Source organism: Myxine glutinosa, chromosome 1, assembly GCF_964187855.1.
Source record: "Myxine glutinosa chromosome 1, kmMyxGlut1.1, whole genome shotgun sequence".
Classification (NCBI taxonomy): domain Eukaryota; kingdom Metazoa; phylum Chordata; class Myxini; order Myxiniformes; family Myxinidae; genus Myxine; species Myxine glutinosa.
The window spans coordinates 52,077,449-52,089,904 of NC_136261.1; the positions used below are offsets into that span (position 1 = coordinate 52,077,449).

Sequence of the window (12,456 nt, forward strand, 5' to 3'; positions counted from 1 at the left end):
TGCATTACTAACTTCCTCTTCCCGAGCTGGGAGGACGAGGTCGAGCCTCGTGTGTCCAAACATGGCGGCTGCTCATTCGCAGCGATATGCAGCGTTTGAGCAATTATCATGCGAGCATGGCATTGCGTGTTCTCCACCGGAGGGTGTTTCGGTGGAAGCGATTGTTCTCATGATCAGGAACATGATCGGGTTTGATAAGGTACGTGCGGCGTCGCGTATGAACAAACAGGTTATCGTGTTTGTGTCCGATGTAGAGCACGTTGCTCTCATTGTACAACAAGGTTTGTCCCTCGACTCCGGGCACTTTGTTATGGTTTATCCCTTGGATACTCCTGCTCAGAAAGTGGTTATTTCAAATGTACCACCATTCCTGGATACCAATACAATCCTTGCAACGCTGCAGGGATATGGTGACTGTGTGTCCATTAATAATGCTCCCTTTGGGCTGTAAGGATGAACGTGTCAGTCACGTGATGAGTTTCCGTAGACAGGTATTTATGGTTCTCAAAAAGGAATATCCCTCCTTGAATGTTGCTTTAAAATTCACTACAAATGGTTGCGATTACCAAGTATACATCACCACCAACACCCTAAAGTGCTTTGGTTGTGGTGCAGTGGGACACATGAAACGGTTTTGCCGCCATCAGAAGGAACAGCCGAACATGGTCGAAACGGGTAACAATGACTCACAGATTAATGTTAACGTTTCCTTCTCGACAAATGTGCAGGATAAACCAGGTAAACAAGTGGACACGCCCCCTCCCGTTGAACCAATGGACAGTGCAAATGAGGGGTTTGTTACCGTTTGCAAAGTAAAAAAACGTAAATCGGCTGTAAGAAGTGCGTCACCTTCTGGGAAAAGGCAAATCGGTGAAAACTCCATCACTGGAATTCAATGTGATAACAGGTTTGCCTTATTAGAGGAAAAGGATACCTCCACTAGTACAAACATTATCAAGGAAAAAGTGGATTCTAATTTTCCAATCCCAGTGAGTGTTCCTGATCCCTCAGACAGTGTCATCTCACACGAGGACGTTCATTATGCAGCTTCCTCCTGTCAATCGCAAGAGGAGGAAAAGCACCTAAAATCTCCCCCTTAAAAAGGAATAAATGAGGAAAATAAGGGCACAGAGAGAATAAAGGAGGACAATTTAAATCCACTGAAGGAGAGTGACATCCATGAACCGAGTATCGTGGTCATGTCACAAACATGCTTGGAGTCCCCCACCTCGCATCCCGAAGAAGCTTCAAATGTGACTCTGGCACAAAACGTTCCTGAAGAAGTTTCTTTTATTGAAACTGAGCAATCATGTGATGTGTGCCAGGAAGCTGAAACACCAATTGATTCCCCATATGAGGAATCTGATCGTGAGGGTCAAGAGGAGTCCTCTCAGATTCTAGAGGCTGTAAATAGCCCTTCGGGTGACGAGCTTCAGGACTTTTTGAGAGATTCCTATCGGAAAAGGAACATTGAACTGAAAGATCATTTCCCCGATCTTCAGGTGTTGATTATTAAATTGAAGGAAATTGTGCGTAACCTTGACAGTCCAAATTTCACTGATGCTCAGAAGCACAGGTTAAGAAAAATGATCCAGAAAGCTCGGCAGGAGCTTCGTAAATGAGGTCCCTATGGGTTTTTTGATCTATTTAGTTATTTATCTTCTTTCTTTTTCCGAAAGAATGAGTGTTATTTTTGGCAGTCTAAACATTAACGGTGGTGCTAGTTTAGAACGCAAGGTTCAGGTAAAATATCTGACCCGGCGTTTGCACCTGGATGTCTTGTTACTGCAAGAAACGCATGGAGATCTGAATGGCCAAGCCCAGTGGAGAAGGCCAATGAAGGGCCAGTAGTTCTTCAGTGATATCAATTGCCTCACTGCTGGAATTGCTTTCTTCGTCTCCTCCTCATTAACGCTCTCACAAGTTCAATATAATGAAATAATTCCCGGACATCTGGCTTGTCTTCAATTCACTGCCAATAATCAAATCTTTGTTTTTGTAAACATATATGCTCCCTGTAAGAATGCTGAAAGGCACAACTTCTTTCTAAAGCTAGAGGATCTTCTGAGTACAATTGACTTAAATTGCTCTTTCATAATGAGTGGCGACTTCAACTGCACTCTTGACCCTGCACTAGATAGAAACAGTGTGGAGCCACATCCTAGATCTGCCAAACCCTTGGAGAAAATCTTAAGATGACGGAATTAATAGATGTCTGGCGTATTCAACACCCTATGCAACGTCAGTTTACTTGGTCTAGACTCTAGATGTACGTCTCAGATACACACTCCAGCCAGGTCAGACAGAACTTGTGTCAATACTGTAATGCTTGACAAGATATTGAAATCTGATATCGTGCCTTCTCTTTTCTCTGATCACCTGGCTGTAACTTTGTCCTTTAAGCTTGCTCTGCAGCAACATGGCAGTCCATATTGGGAGTTCAATGTCATGGTGCTGGAAAATGCTGCTTTTTGTGAAGCTTTCAAAGTGTTTTGGATTAGCCTCAAAGAAAGAATAACTTGGATAACCTGATATTATGGTGGGACTACGCTAAGGCACAGATCGCTGTCTTTTGCCAACAGTTTAATTATTTCTCTTCTTTTAGTGTAGAAAGGGAGAGGTTCGCACGAGAAAAGGAAATAATGAAGTTGCAAACTGACGTGGCAAATAGCCCCAATAGAACAAATAATCATTTGCTTATGGAAAAGAAGACTCGAAATTGCACATGTAGTGCAATTTTTTATTGCATCTTTGATGTTGATTCATTGCTGGCCAACAGAGCACTTCCCGAGCCCATTGTTTGCACTTTACAATACCAAGGTGAGAGCTGTGGATGATGGAGAGCATGTGCTGACAGAGACTAGGTGGCACTACTATACGCATACCTATATAGATAATCACATCGGAGACACCTAACTCACTCTTTGAGTCCCAGTGTGGTCTCAATGGGATGGGCACTTCATTCCGATAGCTGGGCCATCCAGTGTGGAGCACGTCCAACAGGTGTCGCAACTCTACTTGGGTCTGTTCCTGTAGTTGGGCATACCTCTCCTTGGTGATGGAGATGAAGTCTAATATGGAGACTTGCTCCAGATAGACTTCCTGTCCTGACAACTGGTGAGTCAGATAAGCACGAGACAGTGAATCTGGGAGCTGCATGTCTTTGCCTGGGAAGCATGGTGACATCCAGAAGCTACTGCAAGAGAAACTAGGTCGTGAGATACCTTATGTACACTGCCTTAACCACCAGCTACACTTAGTGGTAGTACACGCAATGTCAGCAGAGACAGCTGTAGTGGACTTTTTTCATGTGTGTAATGCCCTCTACAATTTCTGCAAGAAGCCCACAATTGCTGTGCACTATAAGTGTGTGCATCTTAAACGCCTTCTGGAACAGAGATGGACTGGACATCTTGCCACTGTGTCAGTCATTCTAAAATCCTTGAATGACATAACATCTCTTTTGACTGAGATTGACTCTGTGCTGGCCTATGGCGCAGAGATACGAATGGAGGCTGTGGGCCTGCTGCGCGAGATGACCGAGCCCAGTTTCTCATTCATTGCCAAGTTAGTGCACACAGTTCTTGCCCTGTTGAACCCACCAAACAAGCTTCCACAGGGAGAGGACACTGACCTGATGACAGGTTTAAATATCGTGGCTGGTGGAACAGCTTATGTACAAAAACTCCGTTGTGACGAGGAGTTTAATAAGGTGTGGGACATGGCCACGACTGATAGCGCATCACTGAGACCCGCGATCCCCAAACGGAGATGTAAAGTGAACACAAATATGGATGGGTATGTCGTTATGGGAACTACAGGACACAGGGATGATGACGAAAAAACAGAACTTCAGAGACTGTACTACAACACTATTGATTCAGTGCTTGGAGAGATGGATCACAGATTCAGCGAGCGGAACTCACACTTGGCTAGTGCACTTGTTGCACTGAATCCAGAAAGTGATACATTTATTGATGTAAAGGCTGTGAAGCATATTGTGGACCTGGCATGATCGCCTATAATTGAGACAGAGTACGAAGTTGCTAATCAGTTTTTTAGCTCACAAAAACAATCACAGCCAATCGAGAGGGATTGGACTACACAGCACATCCTCTCAGAGTACCACACACATCTGATCGGAATGCCCAGTGTACTGACTGCTTTCAAACATGCCTCAACATTTGGCGCCTCCACAGCAATGTGCGAGAATTCATTCTCCGCTCTGAGAAACGTATTTTCGGACCACAGACACGCAATGCTCCACAAAAGAAAGGCCCAGTTGGTTCAGCTAGCGTTTGAGAGAGACTTAAATGCACAACTGAGTGGAACGGCACCATTCTTAGGAGGTTCAGCACCAACACTCGCCGCCTGCAACTCTTCTGAAGGTAAGCCATGCGTTTAATTCACTTTATGATGCCAGCCTTGGCTTTCATGATTATTACGCAAAATGTTGAATGATTTTTGGGTCTGTCTGCATTTTTCTGTAAGAGTGGAGAAAAATAGTCTATTTCAAATGATGGTCGAATGACGCGCACAGTGCAGTGAGTGAAAGAGTGAGAGACAGAGACGTGGCTTGCACGTAGGCTATATTTTGTGCAGTGTGGGGGCACAGTGCAGTGTGTGTGTGTGTGTGTGTGTGTGTGTGTGTGTGTGTGTGTGTGTGTGTGTGTGTGTGTGTGTGTGTGTGTGTGTGTGTGTGTGTAAGAGAGAGACTTTGCAGCGTGTTTTTAAATTGTAACTGGGTTGGCGTGTTGATTGTTGACGGCAAACTCTTATTATCAAGCATTTACATCATAGATTTCCGGTCTTGCTGGCGAGGGTTCGTTTATTCTCAGCTCTCCACGCTCTCCATCGAAATCGAAGTTAAGTAATTGTTCCCATTTGTATTTTCGTTATAACTGTATTTATTTTATGGTGTATATATTGTCTCCCGACGAAGATTTTCGGTGCAAATCTTTCATACCCGTATTGAAAATCGTGTTAATTCGTGTCGTGTCTTGAGGCCTTGTACAGTGGACACTGTCCAACCTTGAGGCTTTGTTTTTCTCTCAGCGGTCCGTCGTTTGTGATCCAATAACTTTCGTTCTCTGTTTTCCCAGTCTTTTCACCCTATAGCCTACTTCCTCATGTAAATCTCAACTCAAAAAAAAAAAACAAAAAAAAAACATTTCCTTCTCTGTCCTCATTCGTTTATTCATTCTTATTCGTTCGTTCGTTCTTCGACCACGTGTTTCTCCCCCATTTCCCCAGATAGATTGTCAAATTTCAACTCGTTATTTTATCGTCCATGCGTTATTGTTCGATTATAGTTAGTTTTGGTTTGAATTTCCTGTAACTCGTAATTAATTAATCGTGTTCTGCTCCTCGTGTGCGGCCTTGTAGTTGTACCCCCGTCGGTGTTTGCTAACTTAAGCGTGTTTTGCTTGGCTCTTAGTTTTTTCCCTTCTACCCCGAACATCATACTCTGTCTAACGTTCTAAATCCCCACCCCCCCCCCCCCCCCCCAAAAAAAAACAAAAAAAAAACAAAAACATTTATTTTCCTTTCTCCACGTGTACTGTTGTCTCATCCTGTATTTTCTGTCCAGGTGTGCTGTTCGCCCTGCCCCCATTATCTCCTTGCCATCCACCGTTTGCCCTGTTCACGTGACTCATGGTGGTCCCTCTCGGCCCCCGTTGGTATTTTGTGCATATAAGATTGTTCACGGTTCTGTTTAAATATTATTTAAATATGTTTAACCTTTCCCCTTCAGTGTTTTACTCAGTGGTATTTTACAACACGCTGTTTTTCTTCCTATTTAAAAGGCTTTTCCCAATTTCCTCTCCAACTCATTCCACTTCAAAAAAAAGAAATTCAATATCTTATACGTCTCCCTCACTACATGGTCTAAATTCACATTCATTCCATCCCTCCTCCCCATCGTTCTGAATCGGATTGCTAACTTGAAAATCACAACAAACCCAATTTGTTTTCAATGTTCGTCTTTTATTAATCATCCACTTTCTAAACTCCCCTCTTGCCCCTCCCATCCAAATCCCCCCCCTTGCACCTACACTCCTAAACTCCCCCCTTGCCCCTCCACTCTTAAACTCCCCCCCTTGCCCCTCCACTCCTGAACTCCCCCCTTGCCCTTCCCCTCCTAAACTCCCCCCTTGCCCCTCCCCTCCAAATCCCCCCCTTGCCCCTCCACTCCTGAACTCCCCCCTTTCTCTTCCCCTCCTAAACTCCCCCCTTGCCCCTCCCTTCCAAATCCCCCCCCTCACCCCTACACTCCTAAACTCCCCCCTTGCCCCTCCACTTCTAAACTTCCCCTTTGCCCCTTCCCTCCTAAACTCCCCCCTTGCCCCTCCCCTCCTAAACTCCCCCCTCACTCCTCCCCTTCAAAACTCCCCCCCAACCCCTCCCATTCAAATCTCCCCCCATACCATTCCTCTCCAATTCTCCCTCCTCCCCCCTCCTCCTCAAAGCTGCCTCCTGCCCACTTCGTCTCCCTTCGATCTCATACCTCCACCCCCCCCAACCTTCTACTTTCCTCTGCCCCCCCCCCCTCAAACAACCCCTCACTGTGCCTCATCCCTTCACCATCAAACCTTTCATCCTCCTCATCCTTCCCTTTCTTGGAACTCTTCTGCAATCTCTGACACACTATCAACTGCTCTCCCTACCTCCCCCTCTCATCCTTCATCTTACCCTACTCCTCCCCTCCCCTGTCCTGTCCTGTACCCGATGCTCCCCCTCTCTCTTCATTAACGGTATGGACCTCAAACATCCGGGGCCTTCGCTCAAACATGACTGATCTCTCCATACAGGTTGCTTCTGACAATCCAGACTTGATCTGCTTGACAGAGACTTTCCTCCTTCAAGATGTCTCTGATTCCTTAATATCTCTTCCTGGTTACTCCCTCCTCCGGTATGATAGACCTGAGCCTCGGCCTGGTGGTGGGGTGGCTATCTTTATCAAAAACTCTCTTCCTCACTCTCCTTGCACTGCCCTCTCTCCTCCTCACCCCCAGGAGTACCTCTGGCTACGGCTTCCTCTCCGCTCCCACCTTTTGTTCATATGTGTTCTGTACCGTCCCCCAAACAGTGATGACTCCATCTACATTTCACTGTCTGACAACATGGACCAACTTCTATCCACTCATCCCAACTCTCTCTTCCTCATATGTGGTGACTTCAACTGTCATCATGCCACCTGGTTGGGTGTGGGTTCCTCTCTCACCAGTCATGGCACCTCAGCAAAGGACTTCTGTGACTCACTGGGATTGACACAATCTGTCAATTTCCCGACCCGGATCTCAGCCAATGGAGTATCTTCTCTTCTAGACTTGGTTATGACAAACTTCCCTGCTAATGTCTGCTGCTCTTCTTCTGCTCCAATCGGTTCTTCTGATCATGTGCTTGTCAAAGTGGACATCTCTCTGGCCATTCTCAGAGAGCCTCCTCAGTGTCGACGAGTCTGGCATTTCACTCAGGCCGACTGGGACGGTCTTCAAGCAGCCATCAATCGTCTGGATTGGTCTCCCATCTCCACTGCCTCTGACATCAATTCTTCCTGGGAATTCTTCCAAAGCAAACTGATCTCTCTCATGCACAGATTTATCCCATCTCACCTTCAGTTGTCTTACCCTTCCTCCCATCCATGGTACACTGAATCTTGTGGTGAGGCAGTTGCCCTGAAACAACTTGCCTTTGCCTCTTGGAAGGCTAATCCAACTGAAGGCAATCTCAGTTCCTTCCACCAAGCTCGGAACAAGTGTGTGTCTACCCTCAGGAGTGCCAGGAAGCACTATCTCTCCTCACTCAAGAATGAACTCTCAAACCTGTCTCCTTCCTCCAAATCCTGGTGGCGTCTGGTCAAATCCGTTTCTGGTGTTTGTTCCCCCTCCAACCCCTCCCTTACCTCAAATGGCCACACAGTTGACATCGCACGTGACAAAGCCGAATGCCTCAACTCTGTGTTTGCCTCAAAATCCTTAGTCCCAAACCCATCTCTCTCTGTTCCCACCTTTCCCAGTCGAACCCAACTGCTCCTGGACTCTGTGTCCTTCTCTCCTGACAAGGTGGAGGAGTTTTTGTCAAACCTCGACTCTGATTCTGCAACTGGACCAGACTGCATCAGCCCACGGGTCCTAAAATCCTGCTCTGCCACTCTATCTCACCCTCTCTCTGTTCTTTTCACCCTATCTTTTGCTCAAGGTCATCTGCCAGCATCCTGGAAATCAGCAAACATTACCGCTATACACAAAAAAGGTGCAAAAACAGATCCTTGCAACTACAGACCAATCAGCCTGCTCCCAATTATCAGCAAAGTCATGGAATCCATTATTGCTTCGGATATGAAATCTTTCCTCTTCTCCAATGGCTTGATCTCTGATCATCAATTTGGTTTCAGACCAGGTCACTCTACTCTGGACATGCTGCTTCTGCTGTCTCAACAATGGATGGAGGTCCTCAATGCCAAACAGGAAATCAGAGCTGTCTCCCTTGACATATCACATGCCTTCGATACGGTCTGGCACCCAGCTCTGCTCACCAAACTCTCCTCCTATGGTATCCATGGAAATCTCCATGCATGGCTTGCGGACTTCCTCTCTGGTCGTAGTCAACGTGTGGCCCTGAATGGATTTCTCTCATCTCCCCTTCCTGTTCAGGCTGGAGTTCCCCAAGGCAGTGTGCTGGGCCCTGTGCTTTTTCTGGTCTTTATCAATGATCTCTCCGACTCTCTGGAAAATCCTCTCTATCTCTTTGCTGATGACTCCACTCTCTGCCGCTCCATTCCTCTTCCCTCAGATCGGCAGTCTGCAGCCTCCTCACTCTCTGAAGACCTGGACAAAATCACAGACTGGTCAAACAAGTGGAACATGTCTTTCAATCCTGACAAATCTCACACTCTTACTATGTCTCTCCGAAAAGATCGACTGGACAACCCTCCCATATACTTTCTCAACAATCCTCTCCAAGAAGTTCTGTCACTCAAGCTTTTGGGTCTCACTATCTGCCATGATCTTTCTTGGGAAAACCACATTTCCAAGCTGGCCTCCAAAGCCAGTCGCCGACTGGGCATCCTCCGTCGTGCGAAGTCCTTCCTAGGCACACCTGAGTTCCTCACCACATACAAGGCTTTCATCCGCAGCACAATGGAATACTGTTCTCCCCTATGGGCTGGTGCTCCTGCCTCACACCTGGCTCGGCTTCACGCTGTTGAATCCAAAGCTTTCAGAATCATTGGAATCTCCCACGATGAAGCTATCTCTGAGGGCCTTTCACTCACTCACCGCAGGCAGGTAAGGTGGTCTTTCTGTCTTCTACCGACTCCTCTCCGGCCTTGCTCCCCCAGCTCTCTCTGTGCTCTGTCCCCCAAATATTCCTACAGGTCGCACAAGATCTGCCAGCCACCCTCTGATGGTTAAACTGCCGAAATCTCGGCTCTCTGCTCACCTTCACTCTTTCATGCCTCTTTTCTCCCGCCTCTGGAACAAACTCCCACACTCACTTCAATCACACTCCTCCCTCCAGGTCTTTAAAACAGCTGTTCACCACCATCTCTTATCTTCCCCCATCCAAAACCTTGATCTTTTCTACCCCCACTAATTCACCCCAGATCCACCTTGTTTGAAATTCCAACTTCTTTCCTGGAAGTCGTTTTATACCTCTCCCACCCCCCACCCCCCTTCCCATGCCTCCTCCCCAAAGCCCTCTCCCTCCCACAGTTCTCTCGATGTCTCCATGTCTCTCGGTCCCTGCTCTCAAATGCTGTGTTTGTGTCCTTCCCCCTCTCTCCCCATCTTGTCTACCGCTCCCGATGTTATTTGTTTTATGTGTCTGTTTGTCTTTCTGTGTGATTAATGTTCGGTCTTTCACGAGCCTCGATCTTGTATACAAAAAAATAAATAAAAAAAAATTGATTGAGTTCTCGAACGCCAGTTTGTGCCCCCCCCCCCCGCGGTTACCCTAATGCCCCCCGATTAGATTTGTTCTGACGCCGAGTCTGCTCCCGTTAGATTGTGACCTCCCCGATGAGATCTCGGCAGTGCAGCACCGTCGATCACTTAACAATTTTAGGGTTCATCTGACACCACTACAATAAATAATGTCTGCTGTATTTTATACTTAACAACGTAACCACTGTTTGTGAAGTGGTATACAATTAATATTATAATACTACTACTAGAAGCACCCGCTTCCTACGGGCAATCTTATTCCACGCGTGCAACACGTTCCTCTGACATATATACTTTTATTTGGGCGGTGTATAGGCAAGAGACCGCTGCCTCGTTTGCTCCCGAAAAAATAAAATTAACCCTGGTTGCGTACATGAGGCAAAAACATGCATACTACTTATGTGAATATACCTCGGATCATTCCAATGGCAACTCCACAACCCCTAAAGGAGAATATTTAAAAAAAATTGATGGAATCAAACGAAACTTGCAGTCACAACGTCAGGGTAGGCCAACGATCACTAATTCCTGAAAGTTTCAGCCTTCGAGGTCAAATCTCTCAGAGTAGATCATACATCATACACAAACTACATTATATTTTGAGTAAATCAGACATTGAGGAACCGCCAACGTGAATCCTTTTAAAATTAAAGACACAACAGTCGAGTCGAGTTACCGCAGTGCGAGTTTCTCGCTGTGCTGACGGTTCGCCTCGAACACGGCCCGTCCCACGACAGGGATGGCACCGTCGATGCGACCATGGCCCGGGTCAACGGCAGCAGCAGCAGCTGTACACAGGAACCTCCAACCGAGCCGGGCACAGGATCCGCGAAGAGCAAGCATGGGGCTACGGGCTCGGCCCAGCACGGGGACAACGTAACAGGACGGTCTTCACACCGAGATTCCGTCAGAAAGTTCCTCCACGGGAACACGACGCGGACTTGACGCGGACACAACGTGACCTTTAACCTGGTTGTTGTCCTCAAGTTTAAAAAAAACCAAAAAAAAAACAACGAATAATTTATCAAACACAATAATGAACACAAACCACGGCCTGGTCTGTCCTTCCATAAATAAGGAATGATTTATTAAATGACTCAAATCATTACGGCATGCCTAACTGAATGAATGACTGTGGTTATCTCACAAATGTTTACACAGAATTAAACAGCCAGAGTGAAAGGTACAAGGATGTGGAATTTAAATGTTAAAACATTAACTCATTCACAAACCGTTAAAAATATATAAATAAAAGATATCTCAGAAACCGTTAAAATTAACTTATTCATAAACCGTTAAAAATTAACTCATTCATAAACTGTTAAAAATAACTCATTCATAAACCGTTAAGAATTAACTCATTCATAAACCTTTTAAAATTAACTCATTCATACACCGTTAAAAATTTACTTAATCATACACCGTAAAAAATTACTGAATCATACACCATTAAAAATTTACAGAATCATACACCGTTAAAAATTAACTCAATCATACAATGTTAACATTTTTCTCAATCGTGCTTTGTCAAAAATTTCCTGAATCATATACTGTTAAAAATGTACTCAATCATACACAGTTAAAATTTTAATGAATCATACACTGTTAAAAATTTACTCAAGCATACACCGTTAAAAATGTACTTAATCATACACCGGTAAAAATTTACACAAGCATACACCGTTAAAAATTGACTCAATCATACGCCGTTAAAAATGTACTGTATCATAAACCGATAAAAATGTACTAAGTCCTACACCGTTAAAATTGTACTTAATCATACACCGGCAAAAATTTACTAAATCATAAACTGTGAAAAATGTACGTTATCATAAGCCATTAAAAAATTACTTAAGCATACACCGTTAAAATGTACTTAATCATACACCGGGAAAGATTTACTGAATTATACAACGTTAAAATGTACTTAATCATACACCGTTAAAAAATTTACTCAAGCATACACCGGTAAAAATGTACTTAATCATACACCGTTAAAAGTTTACTCAAGCATTCACCGTCAAAATTTTACTCAATCATACAACGTTAAAAATGTACTTAATCACACAGCATGAAAAATTTTCTTTGTCATAAACCGTTAAAATGTACTTAATCATACACCATTAAAATGTACTTAATCATACACTGTTAAAATTTTATCATACACCGTTAAAATTTATTTAATCATACACTGTTAAAAAAATTATCTAATTCATAAACCATAAAAAATTAACTCATTCATAAACCGTTGAAAATTAACTCATTCATAAACAAAAAAAAATTACCTTGTTCATAAACCGTTAAAAAATATTTAGTCATACACCGTAAAAAAAATTACTGAATCACATACCGTTATAAATTTACAGAATTTGATTATGATTCCGTTAAAAAATTACGGAATTATACACCGTTAAAAATTTACTTAATCATACACCGTTACAATTTACTCAATCATACAATGGTAAAAATGTACTTAATCATACACCATTAAATTTTTACTCAAGCATAC

At 44.3% G+C, this 12,456-nt stretch overlaps 1 protein-coding gene across 5 annotated transcripts in view; it reads right to left on the reverse strand.

Moving 5' to 3' along the window:
• Positions 1 to 11,077, reverse strand: part of LOC137423725 (biotin-dependent 3-methylcrotonyl-coenzyme A carboxylase beta1 subunit) — a 71,367-nt gene extending 60,290 nt beyond the window's left edge. For all 5 annotated transcript variants that reach the window (XR_013622360.1, XR_013622363.1, XR_010983778.2 and 2 more), the window contains exon 1: positions 10,624 to 11,077. Coding sequence is in view for 1 of the 5 variants with exons in the window: in XM_068111175.2 (XP_067967276.1) it covers positions 10,624 to 10,790 (167 nt within the window). In the remaining 4 variants the exon portion in view is untranslated. The remainder of the gene's footprint in view (positions 1 to 10,623) is intronic.
• Positions 11,078 to 12,456: the final 1,379 nt, after the last annotated feature.